This window comes from Phyllopteryx taeniolatus, chromosome 1 (genome assembly GCF_024500385.1).
Source record: "Phyllopteryx taeniolatus isolate TA_2022b chromosome 1, UOR_Ptae_1.2, whole genome shotgun sequence".
Taxonomy (NCBI): Eukaryota; Metazoa; Chordata; class Actinopteri; order Syngnathiformes; family Syngnathidae; genus Phyllopteryx; species Phyllopteryx taeniolatus.
The window spans coordinates 40,002,709-40,025,714 of NC_084502.1; the positions used below are offsets into that span (position 1 = coordinate 40,002,709).

Genomic DNA, 23,006 nt, shown 5'->3' on the forward strand with positions numbered 1-23,006 from the left:
AAGCAAACCAATCAGCGGCAAAATATCAAGAACCTTTATTTTCTTCACGAATCAATTTACTGTATTTACAATATGTAAACAAGGAGACAAAACTCAAATTAGACATGCTCGTGGAATCACAATCAGCCAAAACGTTTTTATATTCAAGTATACACAATTTCAAACAGTCTGACCGGAATTTACATCAACTTTGGAAAAACAGTTAAACAGACTCCACCCAGTAATGACATTCATGAGTAATTTTAGGGCAAAATAAATTTTAGACAAAAATGTGATTCATCAAAACATACTATAAAAACATAATAAATATTGTTCATTTATCTTCTTACAAAAACCTTTTACACAAATGCTTTAGATCTTTTCATAAATCAATTTTTTACCTATGCCTATACAATGTGGGATGACTTTTGTTTTTAAAGACCACTGACATGAAAAGGACAATTGAAAAAAGGCGCAATGATGCAAAACCCAGAATACATCTGGTGGCACCATGATAATTGAGAATCAATTATTGATGGCTGTTTCGACATCTCAGATGGTAGGAGGATTCACAAAAAATACAGCATTTAAGCATTTAAGAGCAGCAATGAAACATGTTAGTGTAACAAATATTCTGCAGTTAGTTACAATCTTGCTCAGACAAGAAATTAAGTGGTAACATACTGATAACAAAACTACAGTATGGAAACATAGACTCACATTTGTTGTGTTAAAACTGACTATTTTCACATGATGAATCCACAAGAACATAGAAACCAACAAAAATGTACTCCAAGCATTTGGGAATGGAAACCAAAAAGTAAATTGTCACAGAGCAGGGTGCAGTGTGACACAGCGAGGTCCACAGCAGCCTTGCAATACATGCCACAATGTAGAGTGACAGTTATGTTACAGTAACCCCAGCATTGTCCTTGTTCTTGTCAATATATGTGGGAGAGCTGCTTTTGTCTGATATGGATGAGGAGGAGGAGGAGGAGGAGGGTGCTGCTGCTCCTGCTGGGGCAGTCAGAATTTGTGTGACCGGGGAATTGCCTGTTGATTTGCCCGAAGCGTCTGGGTTGGGCTCCGCCTCTGGTTCCTGTTGTGAAGCTGAAGCTGGAAGACAAAGAAAAACACAGCATATCAATAGAATGATACACACACTGTAAATATGTTTTGGGTTTTGAGTCAGACAATAAATTATAGCAACTTTATTTTGGTAACAATTAATCACCATAACTGGAAAGGAGATGTCATAATGAGCATTTTACCTGACTGCGTGCAGGACTTCATGTGTTCTGGCCAATGGGCTTGCTGACAGGGGTAATCACAGTAACTGGTGTTCCAACAACAATAGAAGATGGCCTCCTTCCTGCAGTTGGCGCACCACTGTTTTTTTTTCGTCTCATCCACAGCCTGCTGCTTTTCCAGCTCCATCTGTTTTTTTACCTCTGCTACCAGCCTTTCTCTCTCCTGCTCCAGACTCTGCCTCATCTCTGCCATTGTCAGTTCTACATGATTGTCGCATGACAACAGAGAAATGGTTTTTAATTTAAGAATCAAAAGATGGTATACAACTACGCAAAATTTCCATTCAATTCAATGTAAACTTTCATATGTTGCGATTTAGTTTGCATAATTATTACAATATAAAACTACCTGCCATGTTTATATGCAATAGCCAAACAGCACAGTATTGTACATCCTTTGATGTGAGAAACATACCCAGATTGTGCTTCATCTCAGACAACTCCTGTTGATGCAACCACTGAAGCTTCTCAATCTCTATCCTCAACCGTCGAATCTATGGAACAACAAAAGTTAATCACAACTATTGTAAGGTGTCATCAAGGGCAATCAAGAAAATATTTACCTCTACGATTGTATTTCCCGAAGTACTTTTGGAAAGGTCATTGTAGATTTCAGTCATTGTTCCTTTTATTGAGTCCATAATCTGGAAAGGTTGTCAGATCTTGTCAATTAATTTTACCTTTAAACAGTAAATGTCTAAAAATAAATTTAAAATAACAGACCAATTAACGGAATCATGCCCTTTTAGCAAAATAGTCCTTCAGTCATGTTAAAGACTTACTTTGGTTGTATATCTGGCTATATCTGCAGCTGCATCTGCAGAAGCAGTAGGGATTGGCAAATCTCCTGACAAGTAGGAAGATGAGCTACTAGATGCTGACGTACTCTGAGGTGAGTCTTTCAATTGAACTGGAATGATTAAAGAGTAATAGAAAGATGTCACATTAGATTACATTAGATATTGCGATCAATGTTAGTGCTGCTATAAACACCTTTTGCTGCTTGTCTGGTCTGGTAGCGAGTACTTGAAGAATTCTGCTGAGACTGACTTTGTGTCTGCACCTGCACCTGGCCTTGTGGCTGTGCAGTCGACTGCTCTGCCTGTTGCTGCTTCTGTACATGAGCCTTCTGAGAGGAATTCTGCAATTTGGTGGGATTCCAAACGACTGCTCGCTGCACAGCCTGGGCCGTTTCTTTGGGCAACAGGGGGCGCTGTTTCTTTACAGCTGGCGAGGTTGACGCAACTGAGGTGGACGGAGTGCCTGAAGTGCTGCTGGTACTTGAGGCAGCAATAGGCTGACCAGATGCAGGAGTGGAAACAGGGTTGAGAGCAGTCGAAGCAGGCTGCAAGGCATCTTTCAGGGTGGAAGTGGCTGGAGCAACTGCTGTATTGGAATTGGTTAATTTACCTGGGGAAAAGGAAATATTGGGAAATAATTCAAATGTGATGATTACTTCCTTTCAAATCGCAATGATATATGATATGTCTCACCCTCCAGTTTGGAAGCATTGGTCTCTTTGGGGGTTTTGGCAGAAGAGCCTCCCGTGTCTTTTCTTGATCTCTTTGTGTCACGAGCTCCATGTTCATCTCCGAGGTCAATCACCAACTCTCTTTCAGAATCAGAGTCTTGCTCTGCAACTGATGTTGCACTAGTTGTTCTCCCCTCCTCTGGGGCCTTCGGCTTGTCAGAGAGGGGCTGAGACTGGGTCATTCTGGGCTTTTCTTGAAGGGCCTCCTCTTGCTCATTGTTACCCTGCTTCTGTTTGATCTGGGTTGCAGGTGTAGATTTTTCCCCCGTCCCTCCAACTAAGTCCTTATTCTGTGCTTCTGCACTTGCTCTGGGCTTCTTTCGATCCACTTTGACCTTTTCATCCTGTACAGAGCTCTTTGGCTTGTGTTCCTCGTCACTGACATACTCGCTATCACTAGAGTCAGATTTACCAGAGTCCTCTGTGTCACTATGATCCACACCTTTATATACATCTTCAGAAATTTCATCTATCCCTGCAATAGGGGAACAAGTTAAAGGTCAAATAAAAAAATTAAATCCATGGTTGCACAGTTGATAATAATAGTAAAATAAAACAATTGAAGAAAAAAAAAAGAACTCACAGTTGTATACCTAATCTTGAATAAAGTTTTCAATTAAACAGTAAGGACTTTTTTTTTTGGTGCAGAGCACTCTCAACAATTAAAGATATAGACAGATACTGTAGAGGAGGTTCCGTTCCTATGGCGGTGACGTAACCCTATTTGTGTGCAATGCACCACAGCCTACCACGAACCTACTCTAATGCAGTAAAGCCGTAATTACTGTGAAAATTTCAATGAAAACACTTCTAGGCCACAACTATAACACAATTACATGGAAAAACAGTAAGTAGGGCAGTAACCAAATGGGGCTTTTTGTGCTCTATGACGATGCGCAAACTAGTTCACTGCTTGCCATTCCTAACCCTGAAATGTCATAGAGTATGTCAGGATTGTCATAAACCAAGGACCTTCAGTATTTAAAAAAAACACAACACCCAACAAACAAACATAGACTACCAAACGGCTCATAAAGGTAATTCATTGGCTTTGGTGGAAACATCTGTTGAATATACAATATATCATTTACTTGAATCTGAATTAAATGTTCAGAGGCTGAAGCTGTCCATCAAAGGAATGAACATCATAAACATTAACAAAACTTCTCTGTGCTATAACCTGAAATACACATCTGATTTAGTCTGTAGAAAGGTTTGTACAGCAAATTTTTTTTAAATAGTTGTACCTCTCTCTGATGCTTTAAACACCAATTTATTAAAACATAATTTTTTAAAACACAAACGTATTTGAACACACAATTGTAAGCATAAACTGTAAAGAAAATATTGTATGTATTATAGTGTGTCATAGATCGGGTCAAGGCCTGGTGGGGTGAAGTGTGACGTCGGCGAGAGGTGTGGCTGAAGGCAACGTCTATATGATTGTGCTTATTGTGTTTTACTGTTCTCTTGGCGTCCAATAAAGAGCTGAAAAGTAAATCGGTGACTGTAGTTCTCCTTTCCCACATGTGAAGCCATTACAGTAAGGCAAAAAAGGCTGCACGATATTGGGGGGGAAAAAAGATGTGATCTTTTTTAACCTGCCAATATATATTGCGATATAAAAATAAATTAACAGGAAAATAAAACAAACGTGAGAACCAGTACATATTTCTTTTTTCCTCTCCGATTTATTATTTTAACAGTTTATGATAGCTTCAGTAGAAAAACACTATGTTCAGTAGAGCGCAGAGGTATACTGAGGTCTACCTGTGTTCAAATTTACTGTAGTGAGCAGGTTAATAGTCCAGACTTCAACTTAAAATAATTTATTTTCATGGATAGTTATACTGTCTTATGGAAAGCTTGGTCATTAGAACATTGCTAACACTACTCCTTTGTTTTTCTTCAATCTGTTTTATACCTATGTTTTCACATACTTTGTATTCTATATTTCAGTGCATTAGTTAACGCGACTGTGTACATAGCCGTAGCCCCCCTATGTTTATAATTACACTAACAATGGTGCTAATTCCCGTTAGCATGTCTATGGCTTTTTACATTACTGTACATTAGCATTAATATGGCTGATGTTCATCTTAATTGAATTTAATTAATTCTTTGTTTTACATCAGTTTTACAGTAAACTACAACTGGGAGTGATGAACAGCTTGAAGCAAGCACATTTTGCCTCTCATTTGGAGAATTGTTCGACATTTGTCAAACTGCACAAAGTCAGTCAAACAGTAGTAAAAAGACAATTTGAAGCCAAGGTACATTGCAGACCTGCAATGTGACTGCTCCGCACACGTACATTGTTTTTTTGTAGAGCACAATTAATACACAAGGTATTCAAAAATGCTTTACAGCTAAATGAAATTACAAGAAGGCACAGTAAGTGGGAAGGTACGGAAAGTAAGTATATTGTAAAAAAAAAATATATATATATATATATATATAAATAAATAAATAAAAAGATCGCTTAAATATCTGCCGGAGAGTAAAGGAACTGCGATAGAATGGGGAAACACTGCACAAGGCTCTGCAACGAAGATGTGAGGCTTGACCACCTATATAGAAGGGGTGTATATATATATATATATATATATATATATATATACTATGTATATTCAAATTGTTCCACAGAATGTCACTTGAGTGTATGTACTTGTAGTGCAAATACAGCCGGAGAGACTTTTCTCCTTATTACAAGCCATTAAAACATACAAATTACTTGAACAATTATTGTCAGAAATTTACTACATGCTGTTGCATTGAACAAATTTGACCCAAATAACCTGGTCTAAAATCCACACAATCTTCTTCTTCTTCTTCTTTTCCTTTCGGCTTGTCCCGTTAGGGGTCGCCACAGCGCGTCATCCTTTTCCATGAGAGCCTATCTCCTGCATCCTCCTCTCGAACACCAACTGCCATCATGTCTTCCCTCACGACATCCATCAACCTTCTCTTTGGTCTTCCTCTAGCTCTCTTGCCTGGCAGCTCCATCCTCATCATCCTTCTACCAATATACTCACTCTCTCTCCTCTGGACGTGTCCAAACCATTGAAGTCTGCTCTCGCTAACTTTGTCTCCAAAACATCGAACCTTGGCTGTCCCTCTGATGAGCTCATTTCTAATTTTATCCAACCTGGTCACTCCGAGAGCGAACCTCAACATCTTCATTTCCGCCACCTCCAGCTCTGCTTCCTGTTTTCTCTTCAGTGCCACTGTCTCTAATCCATACATCATGGCTGGCCTCACCACTGTTTTATAAACTTTGCCCTTCATCCTAGCAGAGACTCTTCTGTCACATAACACACCTGACACCTTCCTCCACCCGTTCCAACCTGCTTGGACCCGTTTCTTCACTTCCTGACCACACTCACCATTGCTCTGGACGGTTGACCCCAAGTATTTAAAGTCCTCTACCCTTGCCATCTCTTCTCCCTGTAGCCTCATTCTTCCCCCACCACCCCTCTCATTCATGCAGATATATTCTGTTTTACTTCGGCTAATCTTCATTCCTCTTCTTTCCAGTGCATGCCTCCATCTTTCTAACTGTTCCTCCAGCTGCTCCCTGCTTTCACTGCAGATCACAATGTCATCTGCAAACATCATGGTCCACGGGGATTCCAGTCTAACCTCATCTGTCAGTCTATCCATCACCACTGCAAAAAGGAAGGGGCTCAGGGCTGATCCCTGATGCAGTCCCACTTCCACCTTAAATTCTTCTGTCACACCGACAGCACACCTCACCGCTGTTCTGCTGCCCTCGTACATGTCCTGTATTATTCTAACATACTTCTCTGCCACTCCAGACTTCCGGATGCAGTACCACAGTTCCTCTCTGGGTACTCTGTCATAGGCTTTCTCTAGATCTACAAAGACACAATGTAGCTCCTTCTGACCTTCTCTGTACTTTTCCATCAACATCCTCAAGGCAAATAATGCATCTGTGGTACTCTTTCTAGGCATGAAACCATACTGTTGCTCGCAAATACTCACTTCTGTCCTGAGTCTAGCCTCCACTACTCTTTCCCATAACTTCATTGTGTGGCTCATCAACTTTATTCCTCTATAGTTGCCACAGCTCTGCACATCACCTTTGTTCTTAAAAATGGGCACCAGTACACTTTTCCTCCATTCCTCAGGCATCTTCTCACGCACTAGAATTCTATTGAACAAGCTGGTCAAAAACTCCACAGCCACCTCTCCTAGATGCTTCCATACCTCCACAGGAATGTCATCAGGACCAACTGCCTTTCCATTTTTCATTCTCTTTAATGCCTTTCTAACTTCCCCCTTACTAATCATTGCCACTTCCTGGTCCACCACACTTGCCTCTTCTACTCTCCCTTCTCTATCATTTTCCTCATTCATCAACTCCTCGAAGTATTCTTTCCATCTACCTAGCACACTGCTGGCACCAGTCAACATATTTCCATCTCTATCCTTAATCACCCTAACCTGCTGCACATCCTTCCCATCTCTATCCCTCTGTCTGGTCAGCCTGTATAGATCCTTTTCTCCTTCTTTAGTGTCCAACCTGCCATACATGTCATCATATGCCTCTTGTTTTGCCTTTGCCACCTCTACCTTTGCCCTGTGTCGCATCTCAATGTATTCCTTTCGCCGCTCCTCGGTCCTCTCAGTGTCCCACTTCTTCTTAGCTAACCGTTTTCCTTGTATGATTTCCTGTACTGTGAGGTTCCACCACCAAGTCTCCTTCTCTCCTTTCCTGCCAGAAGATACACCAAGTACTCTCCTGCCTGCCTCTCTGATCACCTTGGCTGCAGTGGTCCAGTCTTCTGGAAGCTCTTCCCGTCCACCGAGAGCCTGTATCACCTCTTCCCGAAAAGCTGCACAACACTCGTCCTGTCTCAGCTTCCACCACATGGTTCTCTTCTCTGCCTTTGTCTTCCTAATTTTCCTCCCCACCACCAGAGTCATCTTACACACCACCATCCTATGCTGTCTAGCCACACTCTCCCCTACCACTACCTTACAGTTGGTAACCTCCTTCAGATTACATCGTCTGCACAAGATGTAATCCACCTGTGTGCTTCTACCTCCGCTCTTGTAGGTCACCCTATGTTCGTGCCTCTTCTGGAAAAAAGTGTTCACTACAGCCATTTGCATCCTTGTTGCAAAGTCTACCACCATCTGTCCCTCCAAGTTCCTTTCCTGGATACCGTACTTACCCATCACTTCTTCATCACCCTTATTACCTTCACCAACATGTCCATTACAATCTGCACCAATTACGACTCTCTCTCTGTCTGGGATGCTCAGAACTACATCATCTAGCTCCTTCCAGAATTTCTCTTTCACCTCTAGGTCACATCCTACCTGTGGGGCATAGCCACTAATCACATTACACATAACACCCTCAATTTCAAATTTCAGCCTCATCACTCGATCTGATACTCTTTTCACCTCCAAGACATTCTTAGCCAACTCTTCTTTTAAAATAACCCCGACTCCATTTCTCTTCCCATCTACACCATGGTAAAATAATTTAAACCCTCCCCCTAAACTTCTAGCCTTACTGCCTTTCCACCTGGTCTCCTGGACACACAATATATCAACCTTTCTCCTAATCATCATGTCAACCAACTCCCGAGATTTTCCTGTCATAGTCCCAACATTCAAAGTCCCCACATTCAGTTCTAGGCTCTGTGTTTTCCTCTTCTCTTTCTGCCGAAGAACCCGCTTTCCACCTCTTCTTCTTCTTCTTCTTTGACTTCGACTTCGACCCACAGTAGCTGAATTTCCAACAGCGCCCTGCAGGTTGACGGCGCCGGTGGCGGACGTTGTTAACCCGGGCCACGACCGATCCGGTATGGAATTCTTTGGATGAACGCTCATATTTGTTTGGCAAGGTTTTAAGCCGGATGCCCTTCCTGACGCAACCCTCTGCATTTAACCGAGCTTGGGACCGGCCTACAGTTTGCACTGACTTGTGCCCCCCATAGGGCTGCATTTCTAAAATCCACACAATGCAAGTCGAAATCAGGTTTTGTAATTACCTAGCTGAGCCTTGCAGCTTTCAATAGTCTTGTCGAGGCTCCTGATGGGTCTCTTTGGTGTGGGGAGAGCAGCTGACCCTGATTGTTGCTGGTGTTGCTGCTGCTGCACACTCTCGCTCAGCTCTCTCAGATCCATCTCAGCTTTCACTCGATCTGAACACAAAATAGAAAAGGCTCTAATTAGCTGGGCTGAGTATGTTCAGTATACAGTATTTGTTACACTGTGAATATAAGATGATTTTGTGGTGCTGACCTAGGTTGAGATTGAGGATGCCACCTGTGGATGCAGGCCTCTCTTGCTTAGGCACCAAGCTAGGGTTGAGTGGCTTTGGGCTGCCCGTGAAACCGCTCGCTGGACCAACCTTTCCTGAGACAGGAGACGCTGTAATGACAACAGAACAGATAATGGGCAGGAAATCTAAATCTTCTCCAGCTTTTTTAGAATCAGAGTAACATTTTATAACAAAGCCTATTGATATTGCAAATCATCTAAATAATTACTTAATAATACAATATTTACTAAATAAGTTGATAAGCTTAGGGATATAATGAGCCAAACGAGTAACACTCAATCATATGCCCTGATAAAATATCAACTCATGGTAGGCATTTAAGTTATGGTTAGCCATGTGGAAAAGATGTTACTAGGATGTAAGGATAAACCAGCTGGTGTGGATAATATGGAGAATAAAATATTTTGATTAGTAGCAAATTTGATTGCTATTCCAGTTTGTCATGTTTTTAACTGTAGTTTAGAGAAATCTATTTTTCCACAGGGTTGGAAAACAGCAAAGATTATTCCACTACTTAAGAATCTTATTGCATCATTCTGTGGCTCTAATAGTAGACCAATAGGCTTGCTATCTGCTTTGCGTAAAATCTTGGGAGATAATTGCTTTTGAACAAATACAGTATTACTTTTTATTTAATGACCTGAACACAGATTATCAACATGCCTACAAGGAGCAGCATTCCACCACTACAGCCCTTACTCAAATGACAGATGATTGGCTCAGAGAAATTGACAATGGATATGCGATTTCAGTGCAACCTTTGACATCATTGATCGCACATTTTATGGTTTTCCTCAGAATGCAATCCAATTGTCTGTTTTCTGTTTGTCAGATAACTGTAGCAGTCTTATTGAATGGGAGTTTGTCAGAGGTTAAATTAATCGATTGTGGAGTTCCACAGGTAAGTTGTCTAGGTCTGTTACTTTTTTTCAATATTTATTAATGAACTACCATTATACAAAAAGCTAAAATATTGATGAATGCGGATGACTTAAAAATCTACACAGCAGAAACAACAATAGACAAACTTAGAGGTGTCATAAATCAGGAACTGCTGACAATAGTGGAATGGATAACCAACAACAAATTAGTCCTTAATGTCTGTAAAACAAAATGCATTTTATTTGGGATTAAAAACTATGTTAATGAATGAGCCAAAACTGAACCTATTTATAAACGATGTGGCAGTAGAACAAGTTCAAGAAACCAGACTTCCGAGGATACATAAGTGTGAATAGTAAATTATCATGGGCTAAACACATTGATAAAGTGATACATAAAATGGGTAGAAATATCTCAATTATAAGATGATGCGCAAATGTTTTACCATTAAATATAAAGGGAAGTGTCATTATAAGTCATGTGTTATCACATTTAGACTTGCTCGGAGGTTTGCTCAAGCATTGCCATCTTATACATAAAGAAACTTCAATTACTCAGAATAACGCAGCATGTTGTATACGCTGTGGTACATACACACATTTTTTTTTTGTGTATGTATGTATGACGATGTAAAAAAAAAATAAAAAATAATATATATATACGTGTATATATATATATATATATACACATATACATATATATACATATACATATATATATATATATATATATATATATATGTGTGTGTGTGTGTGTCTATATATATATATATATATATATAGACACACACACACACACACATATATATATATATATATATATATATATATATACACATACACATACATATATGTACACACACACACACACACACACACGCACGCCGTCATCTAGAGGTTATGAAAAAGTTGTACACTTAAATTCTAGTATGCCACCTAGAGGTTACGAAAAAGGTGTAGCCTACACTTTCATTCCAATATGACAGGGGTACATATGACTGCATATATGTACAATTGTGCTCATAAGTTTACATACCCAGGCAGAATCTTTTATTTATTTATTTATTTATTTTTTTTTTAACACGACTGATGACTGAACAACAACCATCATTCATTTCTTTATGGTTATGTTTTGTTTAACGATCATGCTTTTCCGAAATGCTTGACAGTTTAATTTGAATCCCATTAAAATAAAATGTAATGTTTCGCCTGGTCCTTCATGTTTTCTTAAAATAATTGTACACATCTTACAAATTCTGCATTGGTAATCAAACGTGAGCACAACTGTGTGTTTTCTCATTTACTAAATAAAAGTAGGGCTGTAAATTTCAAAATAAGAGCAAGTAAATAAAACGAAAGTATGATGTGTTCAACATCTTAACTTCAGAATAATTATTTGAAAAAAAGAACAAAATACAGATAATAATTCATGTTTTGATCATATGGGTAGAAGCAAAATCATGCATTGTAAAAATGCATTATACTTGGGTAGAAAGGTTTTCCAGAATTTTGAGGTCAACTTTGGGAGCGCACATTATACATGGGTGCGCATTATACACGAGAAATTACGGTATATTATACATATATCTCACATCACTGTGCGCTCAAACCTTCCCCCTCCCTCACACACTGCCTGGCTGCTTTGTTGAAGTCGTACTGATGGCGACGCTAAGCTAGGGAGGTCAAAGTCATCAGCGGTGGACGGCAAGAAAACCAAAAGACCAAGAATGGTGGTAGATTGTGCTGCATGTGGTTGCGTAAAACATTGTACAATTACGACATGGGAACCGGGAGTCAAGAAATGTTTCTTTTTTCTTTTCAAATGTTGTGTATTGATACACTTTGGCATTGACAAAACAGTAAACCTTATGAAAATCGGTTGCAGAATAAGCAATTTATAACTTAATTTCAGTGTCCATGCATTGCCTTCTTTGGGAACGTCGACCTCCCCAACATGGCCACTACATAGGCACGGCGTTTAGTAGGGCTCCTACATTGCGCCAGCACATTTACCATTCATATCTATACACCACACCCTCTTACACATTCCTCCAATCACTTTCAGGTACTCTCTGAATTTATATACCTCTAACAACAATTCATTCAACACAACAGGATCGCTACTTGTTACAGTATACAGTGTTCCCTCCCCACTTCGCGCTTCACGTTTTGCGGCTTCAGTGCTTCGCGTTTTTCCAAAATATTCATTAAAAAAAAAAAAATTTAAATACAGCCATATCGGCAGCCATATTGTGGAAAGACGCGTTGTTTCATGTTGATGCGCGCGAGAGAAGGTGTCCCTGCATGCCAAACAAAGAGATGATTTGACACAGAGGCTTTGTACATGCCTGTACAGGCACTCATACAAGGCACGTGATTGGTTCCCGGCGCGACATTGACCAATGAGAGAACGAGTGGATTTATCCCGTGAGCTGATTGGCTGCGCATCATCGCAGCCTCACCCATCATCTTCCCTTGTTGTGTCTCGCCAGTCTCGTCCACGCTGTTGTGTTCGCAATAACTTTTTTTATTTAAGCGATAATTTTTTTGACTAGTTAAGCAAGCCCTTACAATGCCGCCGAAGCGCCGTGCCCCTGCGAAAGCTTCCTCCGGGGCGCCCAAGAGGAAGAAGAAGATAATGGCCATCAGCAAAAAAGTGAAACTTTTCGATTTTATCAAAGACGGCAGAAGTTATGCATCTGTGGCACGCCTTTATGGCGTGAATGAATCTACAGTGCGGTACATAAAGAAAGAAGAAGCAAACATCCGCAAAACTGATTCAATAACCTTCAATAAGGAAGCGAAACGTGTGGTAACTCCGCGTAATAAGAGAATTGTGAAAATGGAAGCTGCATTGGCATTGTGGATTGCTGATTGCAGGGAAAAGACAGTGAGTAATTAATTACTGTATAAGGTTTATAATTAAAGATTTAAGTAAATACGTGTACTGTTGTAATCTTTGTCTCAAATATGTAAAGTATAAATACTGTTTACATATTTTAAACATTCTGGTACCCACATACACATCCATGAAAATTCCTGGGGGGGTGATGGGGGGGGGATCCTACTTCGTGGTTTTTCACCTTTCGCGGGGGGTTCTGGTCCCCATTAACCGCAAAAAACGAGGGAACACTGTATTGGAATACTATGAAGTTTAAAACAAAATACAAAAGGAGGCAATGGTTTTCAACAATTGTATTTTAGCAAACCTTTAGTTGTGTTACAGGGAATGTTGTTGCAAGAGCTTTATAAAATCCAACTTTCTTTGAACGTTCCAGAATGTATCAGGGGTTGGTCCTTGTCGGAACAGTAAGCATACACACACACATACGCAACCTGCGAGTGGGTTTATTAGACGGGAGGACAATCTTTCTCTGACACATTAAGCGTTCATCTTGACAATAAAGAGGTTTTTAAATCGACCATGGCCTGCCTCCATGTCATTGTATAAGCAAACACCACAGTATATTGTGAGGGCGTTTGGTGGCGAGAATTTACAGCTCATCCCAGCACAGTGGCAAAGTCGACACATCGATTTGTCGACTAATTGGTTCAACCCGTAGTTGACGCTACATTTGTAAATCATTATGGTAATTTTAAATTGTGACGATCAGATCCATATACATTTTATTTGTTACTTATTTAATTTTTCCATAATTAGTAAAATAATGGGATGACGTATGTTGATAGACATTTAACAATCTAACCATTTATGATCTGTGCTTTCATCTACAGTCAGGAAATACTGTGAATTAGAACTAGGTCCTGTACTGTATGGACGTGTTGTAGTGTGTTGTAATTGTTGTGAGGTGTTGTTTTTGTTATATATATGATTTTTGTAATGGTGTATTGCCGTATAAAGATGACAATGGTGGCAGTGGACTCCAGGAAGAACAGCGATGGCATTAGCCAAAGCTAATTGGGAGCCAAATAAAGTAAATGATAAGTATATTATCAATTTAACTTGTGTATTGGGTTAAAATGTGTAATGTGGAACCAGATAAGAGGACTTACCAGTACAGTCCATGGAGTCCTCTCCTGTGCTGTAGTGAAAGGCAGAATTTCTACTGGCCTTTTCTATATCTTGCTCTCCGTCAGACCCTGTATGAACCGAGGAGTTTGTACTCATAGGGGAACGAGGCATGTCTGTCATGGAGACTCTCCGATTCATACCACTGGGTGTGGAACTCTTACTAAGAACCATCTTCGGAGATGCCGTTAAATCAAAGTTAAAGCGCATTTTATCAAGTTTCTCTGTTTTTACTGTCCCTGCACTAGGGTTAGAAGGGTCCAGCAGCATTTGAAGCTGATTGTTGGGTGTGTAAGGAGTTCGAAATGGCGCATAGTTAAAAACCCCAAATTTCTTACGAATGTTTTCTACATAAACTTCCATTTCTTGCATGGCACTGTTGAAAATGCTCTTTGTCTTCTTTACGGAGAAAGGAATCTCTTTGGACATGAGGTAGCAGTTATTGATGGGGACCCAAGCTCTGCATAGAAAGCAAAGCAAAATTCATAAGTATAGAACTACACACAATTTGACTGTACTTGCTGAATCAGCCTAAAATCCAAACAATTTACTAATCACAGGAGTTTAGCTCACCTGTCATGTTGTCCAAAGAAGCGTGCATCAACCTGGCCGTCTTTTTCACGAAGAGCTTTTGCTGGCCAGAAAGGGAAACCTTTCAGTTTAGCCCAGACAAGGGTATGAGGCTGACTCTGTTGGTGTCCAAAAATAACATTTAAAATCAAGACTGAATGCACACATATTGTAATATCATGCCAATAACGTACGCATGGCTCACAGAACCAGTTGTCCCTTTTTTGGCAGGAAGACAGGTAGCACTCAGGGCATACTTCAATCTCATTCATCTAAAAAAAAAGCACAGAGAAAGACAAATATTATTCATTAATAACAAACAACAAGTAATTATTCTAATTGAAATAAAGATTATTTACCTCATGCTCACATATCTTGACAATGACTTTTGCTGTTGCTGTTAATTTGTGATTACCTGGATTAAATCGACCAGCACAGATTGTTATTTTCCTTTATGTATTTTGCAAACATGGCTTATTGTTTTAGCATTTCAGTGGTCTACCTCCATTATAAATGATGCAGTTGTGTAAGATCCACTTCATATCAGCCAGAAAGGCTTCAGTGCAGCCATACATTTTCTTCTTGATATTCTGTTTTTAAACGGGGGGGGGAAATGTTTCAATATTCTATGCAGGGCCATAACTTTTTATGTGAAAATGGGGGGAAAAAAATATTACCTTCTCTAAAGTAGATAGGTCCATGGGGTGAAAAATGTACTCAGCATAGTCAGGATGCTGTTCCAAGGACACAGGCTTCTGAAAGGGCTCAGTCTGCTCAGTATGAACAAATAAGGGAAAATGGGTGCATCAGAAAGAGTTTGGATGTGTTATTTCCGTTACAATAACATTTCAACTGTATGACTTACCCCAGGCTGCTTAATCTTTTGGAGTGCAAATTTGAGCAAGTAAGAGAGTTGGTCTATATTCAACATTGTCATTGCTTTGCTCTGTGTTTCAATGCATTCTGCAACTGTTATTTTCTGCGACAACAACAAGCATTTCATGAGTGACAAATTAACAAGCAAGGACATATCATCCATAGTTTTGTAAATATTTACACATTACATTTTCTGTTTGTTTGCTGTACAAAATGTCAAATGTTCAAAATGAGAAAATTGAAAAGCTACTCTGTGGATATCCAAAAATATAAAGAGAGTTGCAAGGTCAGGTGCAACAGACCAAAGCAATTTACTGAAGCTTCTTCTACACCACAGCAGTGAGCCTGACACCCATGACTAGCGCCAATTACATTTCTTCCACTGGGATTCAAATTAGAGATGCAACAATCCAATACTTATAGAGAGAGATACTGGCAATTTCATATTTATGATGATATATTTTATATTTATCAAGCGACGATCCCCTCCCAAGCTGAGAACAATAGTAGACTAGCAGACGACTTGAACACCTTCTACTGCAGATTTGAAAAGGACACTTTCACACCCCACACCCACACAGCCGCACCACCGACCACAATCACACCTCTGACTTCTGCGTTGACCATCCACGAACAGTATGTGAGACGCATTTTCAAACAACAAAAGATCAACAAAGCGGCAAGCCCAGACCTTGTGTCCCCATCCTGGCTCAAAGTCTGCGCGGACCAGCTTGCTCCAGTCTTCACACAGATCTTCAATAGATCTCTGGAACTGTGCGAAGTACCATCCTGTTACAAATGCTCCACCATCATCCCAGTCCCCAAGAAACCTGCAATCTCGGGTCTGAATGACTACAGGCCTGTCACCATGACATCTGTGGTCATGAAGTCCTTTGAACGTCTCGTGCTGGACCACATCAAGAGCGTCACAGGTGCCCTGCTGGACTCCCTGCAGTTTGCCTATTGAGCAAACAGGTCCGCAGATGATGCGGTCAACATGGGACTGCACTTCATCTTAGAACACCTCGACAGTACGGGGACCTACGCGAGGATCCTGTTCGTGGACTTCAACTCTGCGTTCAACACCATCATCCTCGAACTCCTCTCCTCCAAGCTTCTCCAGCTCAGCATCTCGCCTGCCATCTGCCAGTGGATTTACAGCTTCCTGAGGGGCAGGACACAGCAGGTGAGGCTGGGGGACACCACCTCATCTACACGCACCACCAGCACCGGGGCGCCCCAAGGTTGTGTCCTCTCTCCGCTGCTCTTCTCTCTCTACACGAACGACTGCACCTCAACGCACCCGGCTGTCAAACTCCTAAAGTTTGCAGATGACACCACAGTCACCGGTCTCATCAAAGACGGTGACGAGTCTGCATATCGACAGGAAGTGGAGCAGCTGGAGCTGTGGTGCGGCCGACACAACCTGGAGCACACGCTCAAGACTGTAGAGATGATTGTGGACTTCAGGAGGCATCCTTCGCCACAGCTGCCCCTCACGCTGTCCAACTGCCTTGTGTCAACCGTCGAGACCTTCAAGTTCCTGGGAATTACAGTCTCTCAGGACCTGAAGTGGGGCCTCAAAAAGGCCCAGCAGAGGATGTACTTCCTGCGGCTTCTGAGGAAGCACGGCCTGCCACAGGAGCAGCTGAGGCAGTTCTACACAGCGGTCATCGAATCAGTCCTGTGTTCTTCCATCACACTCTGGTTTGGTGCTGCTACAAAATAGGACCAACTCCGACTGCAACGGACAATCAAAACTGCTGAAAAGATTGTCAGTACCACCCTACCGACCCTTTAGGACTTGCATGCTGCCAGAACTAAGACAAGAGCATACAAAATCCTCTTGGACCCTCCACATCCTGGCCACCAGCTCTTCTAGCTCCTTCCCTCAGGTAGGTGCTAACAAACAAAAAGCAGAAATTCCAACAGCTTCTTCCCTCCTGCCATTAACTTCTTAAACAGTTAACTTACAATTCCATTGCAACATGCTGCCAATTATTTTGTCTTGAATTTGTTGTCACATTTCTGTTGGGCCAATTATACATTACTCATGCACTCACTGTAGTAGTCTCGCCATGCTGCACTATTTGCATATGTTTTGTTGACCAATACTGGCCACTAATCTGCCTGAGTAGCATCTGCACCATTTACACAATCGACTGAGTAGTATCTGCAACATTTGTACAATCGCCATTATCCCAGATTATCACACTACTAGTCACTTTAAACTGGGTACATTTCTTGAAGTCTCGGCGCTCTTTGCACAATGGTCATTGCACCGGACTATTGCTCTATTAGTCATTCAAACTCCTCTCATTGCTAGAGAACGCTGCATCTTTTTGCACAATTGTCAAAAAATAATAATAATTTTACCGGCATTACTAGATTACTAGCAACCTTTTATTGTTCAGTGACTGTTTTTCGCAATGTCTTTATGTCTTAAAAGTATTTTCAGTCAATTGACTGTCTATTGTCGTACTAGAGCGGCTCCAACTACCGGAGACAAATTCCTTGTGTTTTTGACATACTTGGCAAAATAAAGATGATTCTGATGATTGGTTTTCTGCATTAATGCCAAAAAGCATTGTGGTGCATCCCTACTTTAAACCCAACAGTCAGGTCCTGTAATCTGTGTACATGCACGCACGTGCACACACACGCACACACACACACACACACACACGCACACACACACACACACACACACACACACACACACAAACACGTATCCACTGAGATACCTCACACTCGGGACAGAACCAGTCGCCCTCAGGCTCAGCTGGTAGTTTGAGGCACTTGGCATGGTACACCCTGGGGCAGAGCTCACAGCAGAGCACCTGGCCCTCGCGGTGGCACAGCCAGCAGTAGAAGTCATTCCTGCCGTCCTGCGGTACAACATCAACAGGGTCTGTGGTGAGTGCTGGCTGCTTCATATAGTAAAAGGGACCATGTCTTAGCTCTGACTGAAATGCAGGCAAGAGAAAAAGGGGGCAAGTTTCAAAAAACACATAGGAACACAAAAGGGTGCAGTGCAACAAAAATAAGGCAACAATACAGTGGGGTAGGCCAGGTAAGCAAGGACAGAAAATAAACTCAAGCTGCTAATCTCAACATCTGATCATGTGACAGTTTCAACTGCGGGTCAAAGACAACTGGTTCAACAAGTTTAGGGATTGAGCTCTCTAAGAGTAAATGTTGATATTTTTACATTAGTAAATAGCTCAGTTCCTGGCTCACTGAATCTACTGGATGAAGGCTAAAACAACTTTTGTAATAGTCTTGTGTTTTCAGAACAAATTTGCTTCACAGAAATGTTATCTGTAATGTTAGGTGCTGCTATCGTGATCCTTTTCAGACAAGTCCACATGTACAGTATCGACATACTGTCCATGCTTAGATCATATCAAGATCCAGCATCCAGCAAAAAACTCCACTTCTTGGTCATGATTGAACCAAAGTTGATGTCACATGTCAAAAGTCTTAAAAACCACCAAGTGCAAATAGTATATACTGTATTGGTAGCAATTCACTTTGCATTGACCATGCATTCTTCAAATCCCACTACACTAAAGGCTTCTTTATACTATGCGGCGACTGCGCTGACGTCACTACGGTTATCCCGCGCGCAGTTTGCCTTTATACTCGAGCGCAACCCACGCGCAGTGTTTTGAAAATGTACTGCAGTTCTCCTCCAAGTCGGTGTCGCTACGGCTGGTATTGCGCTCATTACATACACACTGTACATGAAATGCTTTACAAAAAAAAAAAGATATGAACTGAGTTTGAGGGCTGAAGTTCCTTCTATTTCAATTGGATTGCAGAAGCCCCAAATTGTTTTTGGTTCCAATTTTTATTCCCAAACTCTGGTTTTCAAGGACACACTTGGAGCCAAACCTTTAAATTTCACCCCAAACATACCAGATTCTGGAACACTGTGTCCCCTTACCTGGTCTTTGTTAGAGTTCATGGCCCCAGGCTTTTTCTTTTTCTTGAGCGGACTGGGGGATGTGTCAGACGGAGAGTGTCCATTGGAGGAGTGGGTGGGACTAGACACCTTCCTCTTCTGTGGTGCCAGGGAGCGTTCTGCTGACCCCGGTGGATCAGGGGCTACATAGAGAGGCACAATAATCATACATGACATAGCTTGTGCCACGCTAAAGGATTGGGGTACTATTAAATCTTGAATTTTATTCAACTTTACTTCTTCCCAACATTCCAAAAATAAAAGTTATTTCCGTTCAGGGGCCACACTGCCAATTTGATTTCCAGTGGGCCAGACGAGTGTATTCGTGACATAATAAGCTATAATAATTCAAAAATTTTCACATTTTTTTGGGGTGAAAATAAAAATAAGTACTTTTGTAAAATATTAAATATTATATTATTATCATCTATCTAGCAAACCTTGTTTCAAACCATATGGGCCATCTGAAATTCTTTAACAAAAATAAGTGCAATCTCAAAAATATTTATCAGTTTTCATTTACACATGCAACTTACAGATCACCATAGATCTACATTATATACTGTACTGTCTCTACCTTTTATAAAACAACTTGCTATGATCTAGAAACCATTTTACATTTACATATATTTAAAAAGAAATTTAGCCCAGTAGCTTGCCATAAAAAGATGGCATATTTTAGCTAAAGCACAAACATCCATCCATCCATTTTCTGAGCCGCTTCTCCTCACTGGGGTCGCGGGCATGCTGGAGCCCATCCCAGCCATCATCGGGCAGCAGGCAGGGTACACCCTGAACTGCAACGAATCTAAAGTAGGTAAGCATTAGTCTACATAAACAATTTGCAACCTATCACAATTTATTAGCATGCATCAAATAAGCTTGTACATCTCACTAAAGAAGTGGATTTCAGGTTTTTCCAGTCAGGTGTCGCCACAGCGAGTCCATCGCATGATTTGTTTTGCAGTTTTTACGCTGGAGGCCCTTCCTGACCCAACCCACACATTTTTATATGGGCTTAAGACCGGTATTGGATAGGGAATGGTGCACTGACCAGGAATCAAACCTGTGCCGTCTGCGCTAAAGACAGCACCATGTACCGCTCTATACACTCCCAGTCACTAAAACATTTTAATGAACATGTGCCAAGTAGGCGGCACGGTGAGCGACTGGTTAGAGCGTCTGCCTCACAGTTCTGAGGACCGGGGTTCAATCCCCGGCCCCGCCTGTGTGGAGTTTGCATGCTCTGCCCGTGCCTGCGTGGGTTTTCTCCGGGAACTCCAGTTTCCTCCCACATCCAAAACATGCATGGTACGTTAATTGACAACTCTAAATTGCCCATAGGCGGCCTGCAGTCCGTATGTTTGACACCACTGATTTAACCAATCAAGATACCATCGACAACATGTTAATTAGTGCACAAGTGTGCATTTTTTGTCCAAATAAAGGACAAGGCTGAGTAGGTCCAAGGTGGTGTCGGCATGTCCCGCGCCCGACGAGAGAGCACTGAGCGGCCATGGCGACACCCGTCCCCCGCTGCTTCTCACACCATGGAGAGAGTGGTGGAGCACTCCCTCGGGCGCCAGCCGCCGATGACTCGCTGAAGAGGACCGCACTCTCTTTATTTGCGCCACACTGAGTGTGCATAAATGATTGTGAAGCACAATTCACCAAGCGTTGGATTGTTGGCCCACTAATAGTGAACGTGAGCTGAAGGCTTTTTTATACTCACGCGGACGTCAACCGCGCTGATATCAATGCAGCTGTCCCACGCGTAGTTTGCCTTTATACTCGCACGTTGAGTACGTCATCACAGCATGTGACTAAAATGGACCAATCACGAGAGATGATCTCCATGGCGTTCAACGCCCAGCAACAATTTTTGACGTGTGCACGTCAAGCTACGCAGACGGGCCGCGGGGGGCAATTCATTGGTCACGTGATGCAATGCGTGCGTTGTCGGCCGCGGGAGTATAAAGAGGCCTTGAGAGTGGACGTGAGTGAAATAAGGGAGTGGGCTATTTTGAGCTCATCATCCACTCCCATTCATGTGTAATGAACTGGCCCATCGCTGGAGACAATGAATACAAGCTTCTTTATTTTATTCACCACCGTTACCAAAAATTACAAATATAGCATATAAAGTATTTTTGTAAAACAATTTGCATACTTTATAGAGGCCATTTTTATGACTCAGCAGCAGCTAAGACTTGTAGCGTATAACCCAGAAATGCTGTGTTGCCGTTCAGCTAAGTTGAGTGGTCAGGTAACATCCACAAAGAGGTCAGGTATAATATATGAATATAATTACCAAAACTACATTACACTGTTGGCGATTTCAAATCCTGTCGTTTGCAAACGGTTTTGGTGTTCAAAGGCTTTTGCATTCAAACGGTAAATAGCATCGATGTCAACCTTAAACAGACAGACTCACAGACTCCATTTGACATATGTAATGCATAACAGTAGAAAAATTGATTCTGATGGAAGGGGACCTTTAAGGAATATAATAGCAGATGATCAATGGAGTAATGCCAAGGTTACCTGCATTTAACCAATGGGAAGGAAAATCAGTCCACACCAACTAAATGCAATGCTTAGTTATTTTTGCTTATTATTGTAGTTCCATGTTTCACTGTCTGCTGTTGACGTAGGTGGTGTTGTCTCCCTGTATTTTGGACATCTGCGCATGTGGGTTGTTTTATATGCTCAATGAATGTGAACACTGTGATTTCAAATGCGCGTTACTTGAAATATACATGTATACAGACAATCAGGTTCAGGCACTACAGTAAATGGGAATTGAGCACTTACACCTGTCACTTACCTTTGGCTCGTACAGATGTATCCATCCCTTCTACCACATCAGGCTCCGTCTTTATCTCCTCCTCAGCCAGACTAAGGAGAACCAAGCAAGCAAAGCCAGAAACAAAAAGAGATGCAAACACACAGTCAGTACGGGTGTTCAAAAACCATGGTTGCATTAACAGTAAACAAGTGGAACACCACCTAAGCCACCCGGATCCCAGAGGATCTGTCAACAGGGACTCTGGAGGTTTCCACTGTTATTACATACATTAGATTGCACCATCTCCGAGAGCATATGGCCCAAATTCAAATCTTTTCCCAGTCTTCGGTAACAAACCAGATGCAATTTGTTCTTCTTGTGGTAAGAGAATGGCAACAGTCACCATGACAACCTTCCTGTCTGCTAAGCACTAGTCCATATTCAGAAAGATACACATGGCTTTGGCATGGCATTGCCCTGCGCATCCATCCTTCAGAAGACATAACAGTTCAGTGCAAGAGATTCATTTTTATTTTAACTGATTCCTTCCTTGCGAGCAGGACAAAAATAGTCCACTGAACATTTTAAGACTCCAAAAGACCAGTCTTTGGGCCCATTTTTACATGTCAAATAGCAAAATATCTGTCAACAAACGTGTCTGGATGTATATTCGTGGCTTAATTTATCATCAACATTTTTTAGACACACACAGTTCACATTGGATATACAGTACATTTAAAGACTGACTTTCA

At 41.4% G+C, this 23,006-nt stretch overlaps 1 protein-coding gene across 11 annotated transcripts in view; it reads right to left on the reverse strand.

Moving 5' to 3' along the window:
• Positions 1–18: 18 nt before the first annotated feature.
• LOC133487811 (MYND-type zinc finger-containing chromatin reader ZMYND8-like) overlaps positions 19–23,006 on the reverse strand; it is a 37,319-nt gene continuing 14,331 nt past the window's right edge. For 4 of the 11 annotated variants that reach the window (XM_061794970.1, XM_061794978.1, XM_061794992.1 and 1 more), the window contains 19 exons: positions 22,294–22,364; positions 19,449–19,609; positions 18,244–18,465; positions 15,489–15,602; positions 15,301–15,393; positions 15,126–15,213; positions 14,983–15,038; positions 14,818–14,895; positions 14,627–14,742; positions 14,038–14,513; positions 9,103–9,231; positions 8,850–9,002; positions 2,783–3,295; positions 2,283–2,699; positions 2,072–2,199; positions 1,853–1,933; positions 1,705–1,783; positions 1,251–1,490; positions 19–1,095 (listed from right to left, as the gene is read on the reverse strand). In XM_061794970.1, the coding sequence (XP_061650954.1) occupies positions 884–1,095; positions 1,251–1,490; positions 1,705–1,783; positions 1,853–1,933; positions 2,072–2,199; positions 2,283–2,699; positions 2,783–3,295; positions 8,850–9,002; positions 9,103–9,231; positions 14,038–14,513; positions 14,627–14,742; positions 14,818–14,895; positions 14,983–15,038; positions 15,126–15,213; positions 15,301–15,393; positions 15,489–15,602; positions 18,244–18,465; positions 19,449–19,609; positions 22,294–22,364 (3,427 nt within the window). In that variant the 3' untranslated portion in view covers positions 19–883. Of the gene's footprint in view, positions 1,096–1,250; positions 1,491–1,704; positions 1,784–1,852; positions 1,934–2,071; positions 2,200–2,282; positions 2,700–2,782; positions 3,296–8,849; positions 9,003–9,102; positions 9,232–14,037; positions 14,514–14,626; positions 14,743–14,817; positions 14,896–14,982; positions 15,039–15,125; positions 15,214–15,300; positions 15,394–15,488; positions 15,603–16,190; positions 17,402–18,030; positions 18,216–18,243; positions 18,466–19,448; positions 19,610–22,293; positions 22,365–23,006 lie in introns of those variants that run through there. The other 7 variants (XM_061795001.1, XM_061795020.1, XM_061795010.1 and 4 more) reach the window with 7 other exon arrangements.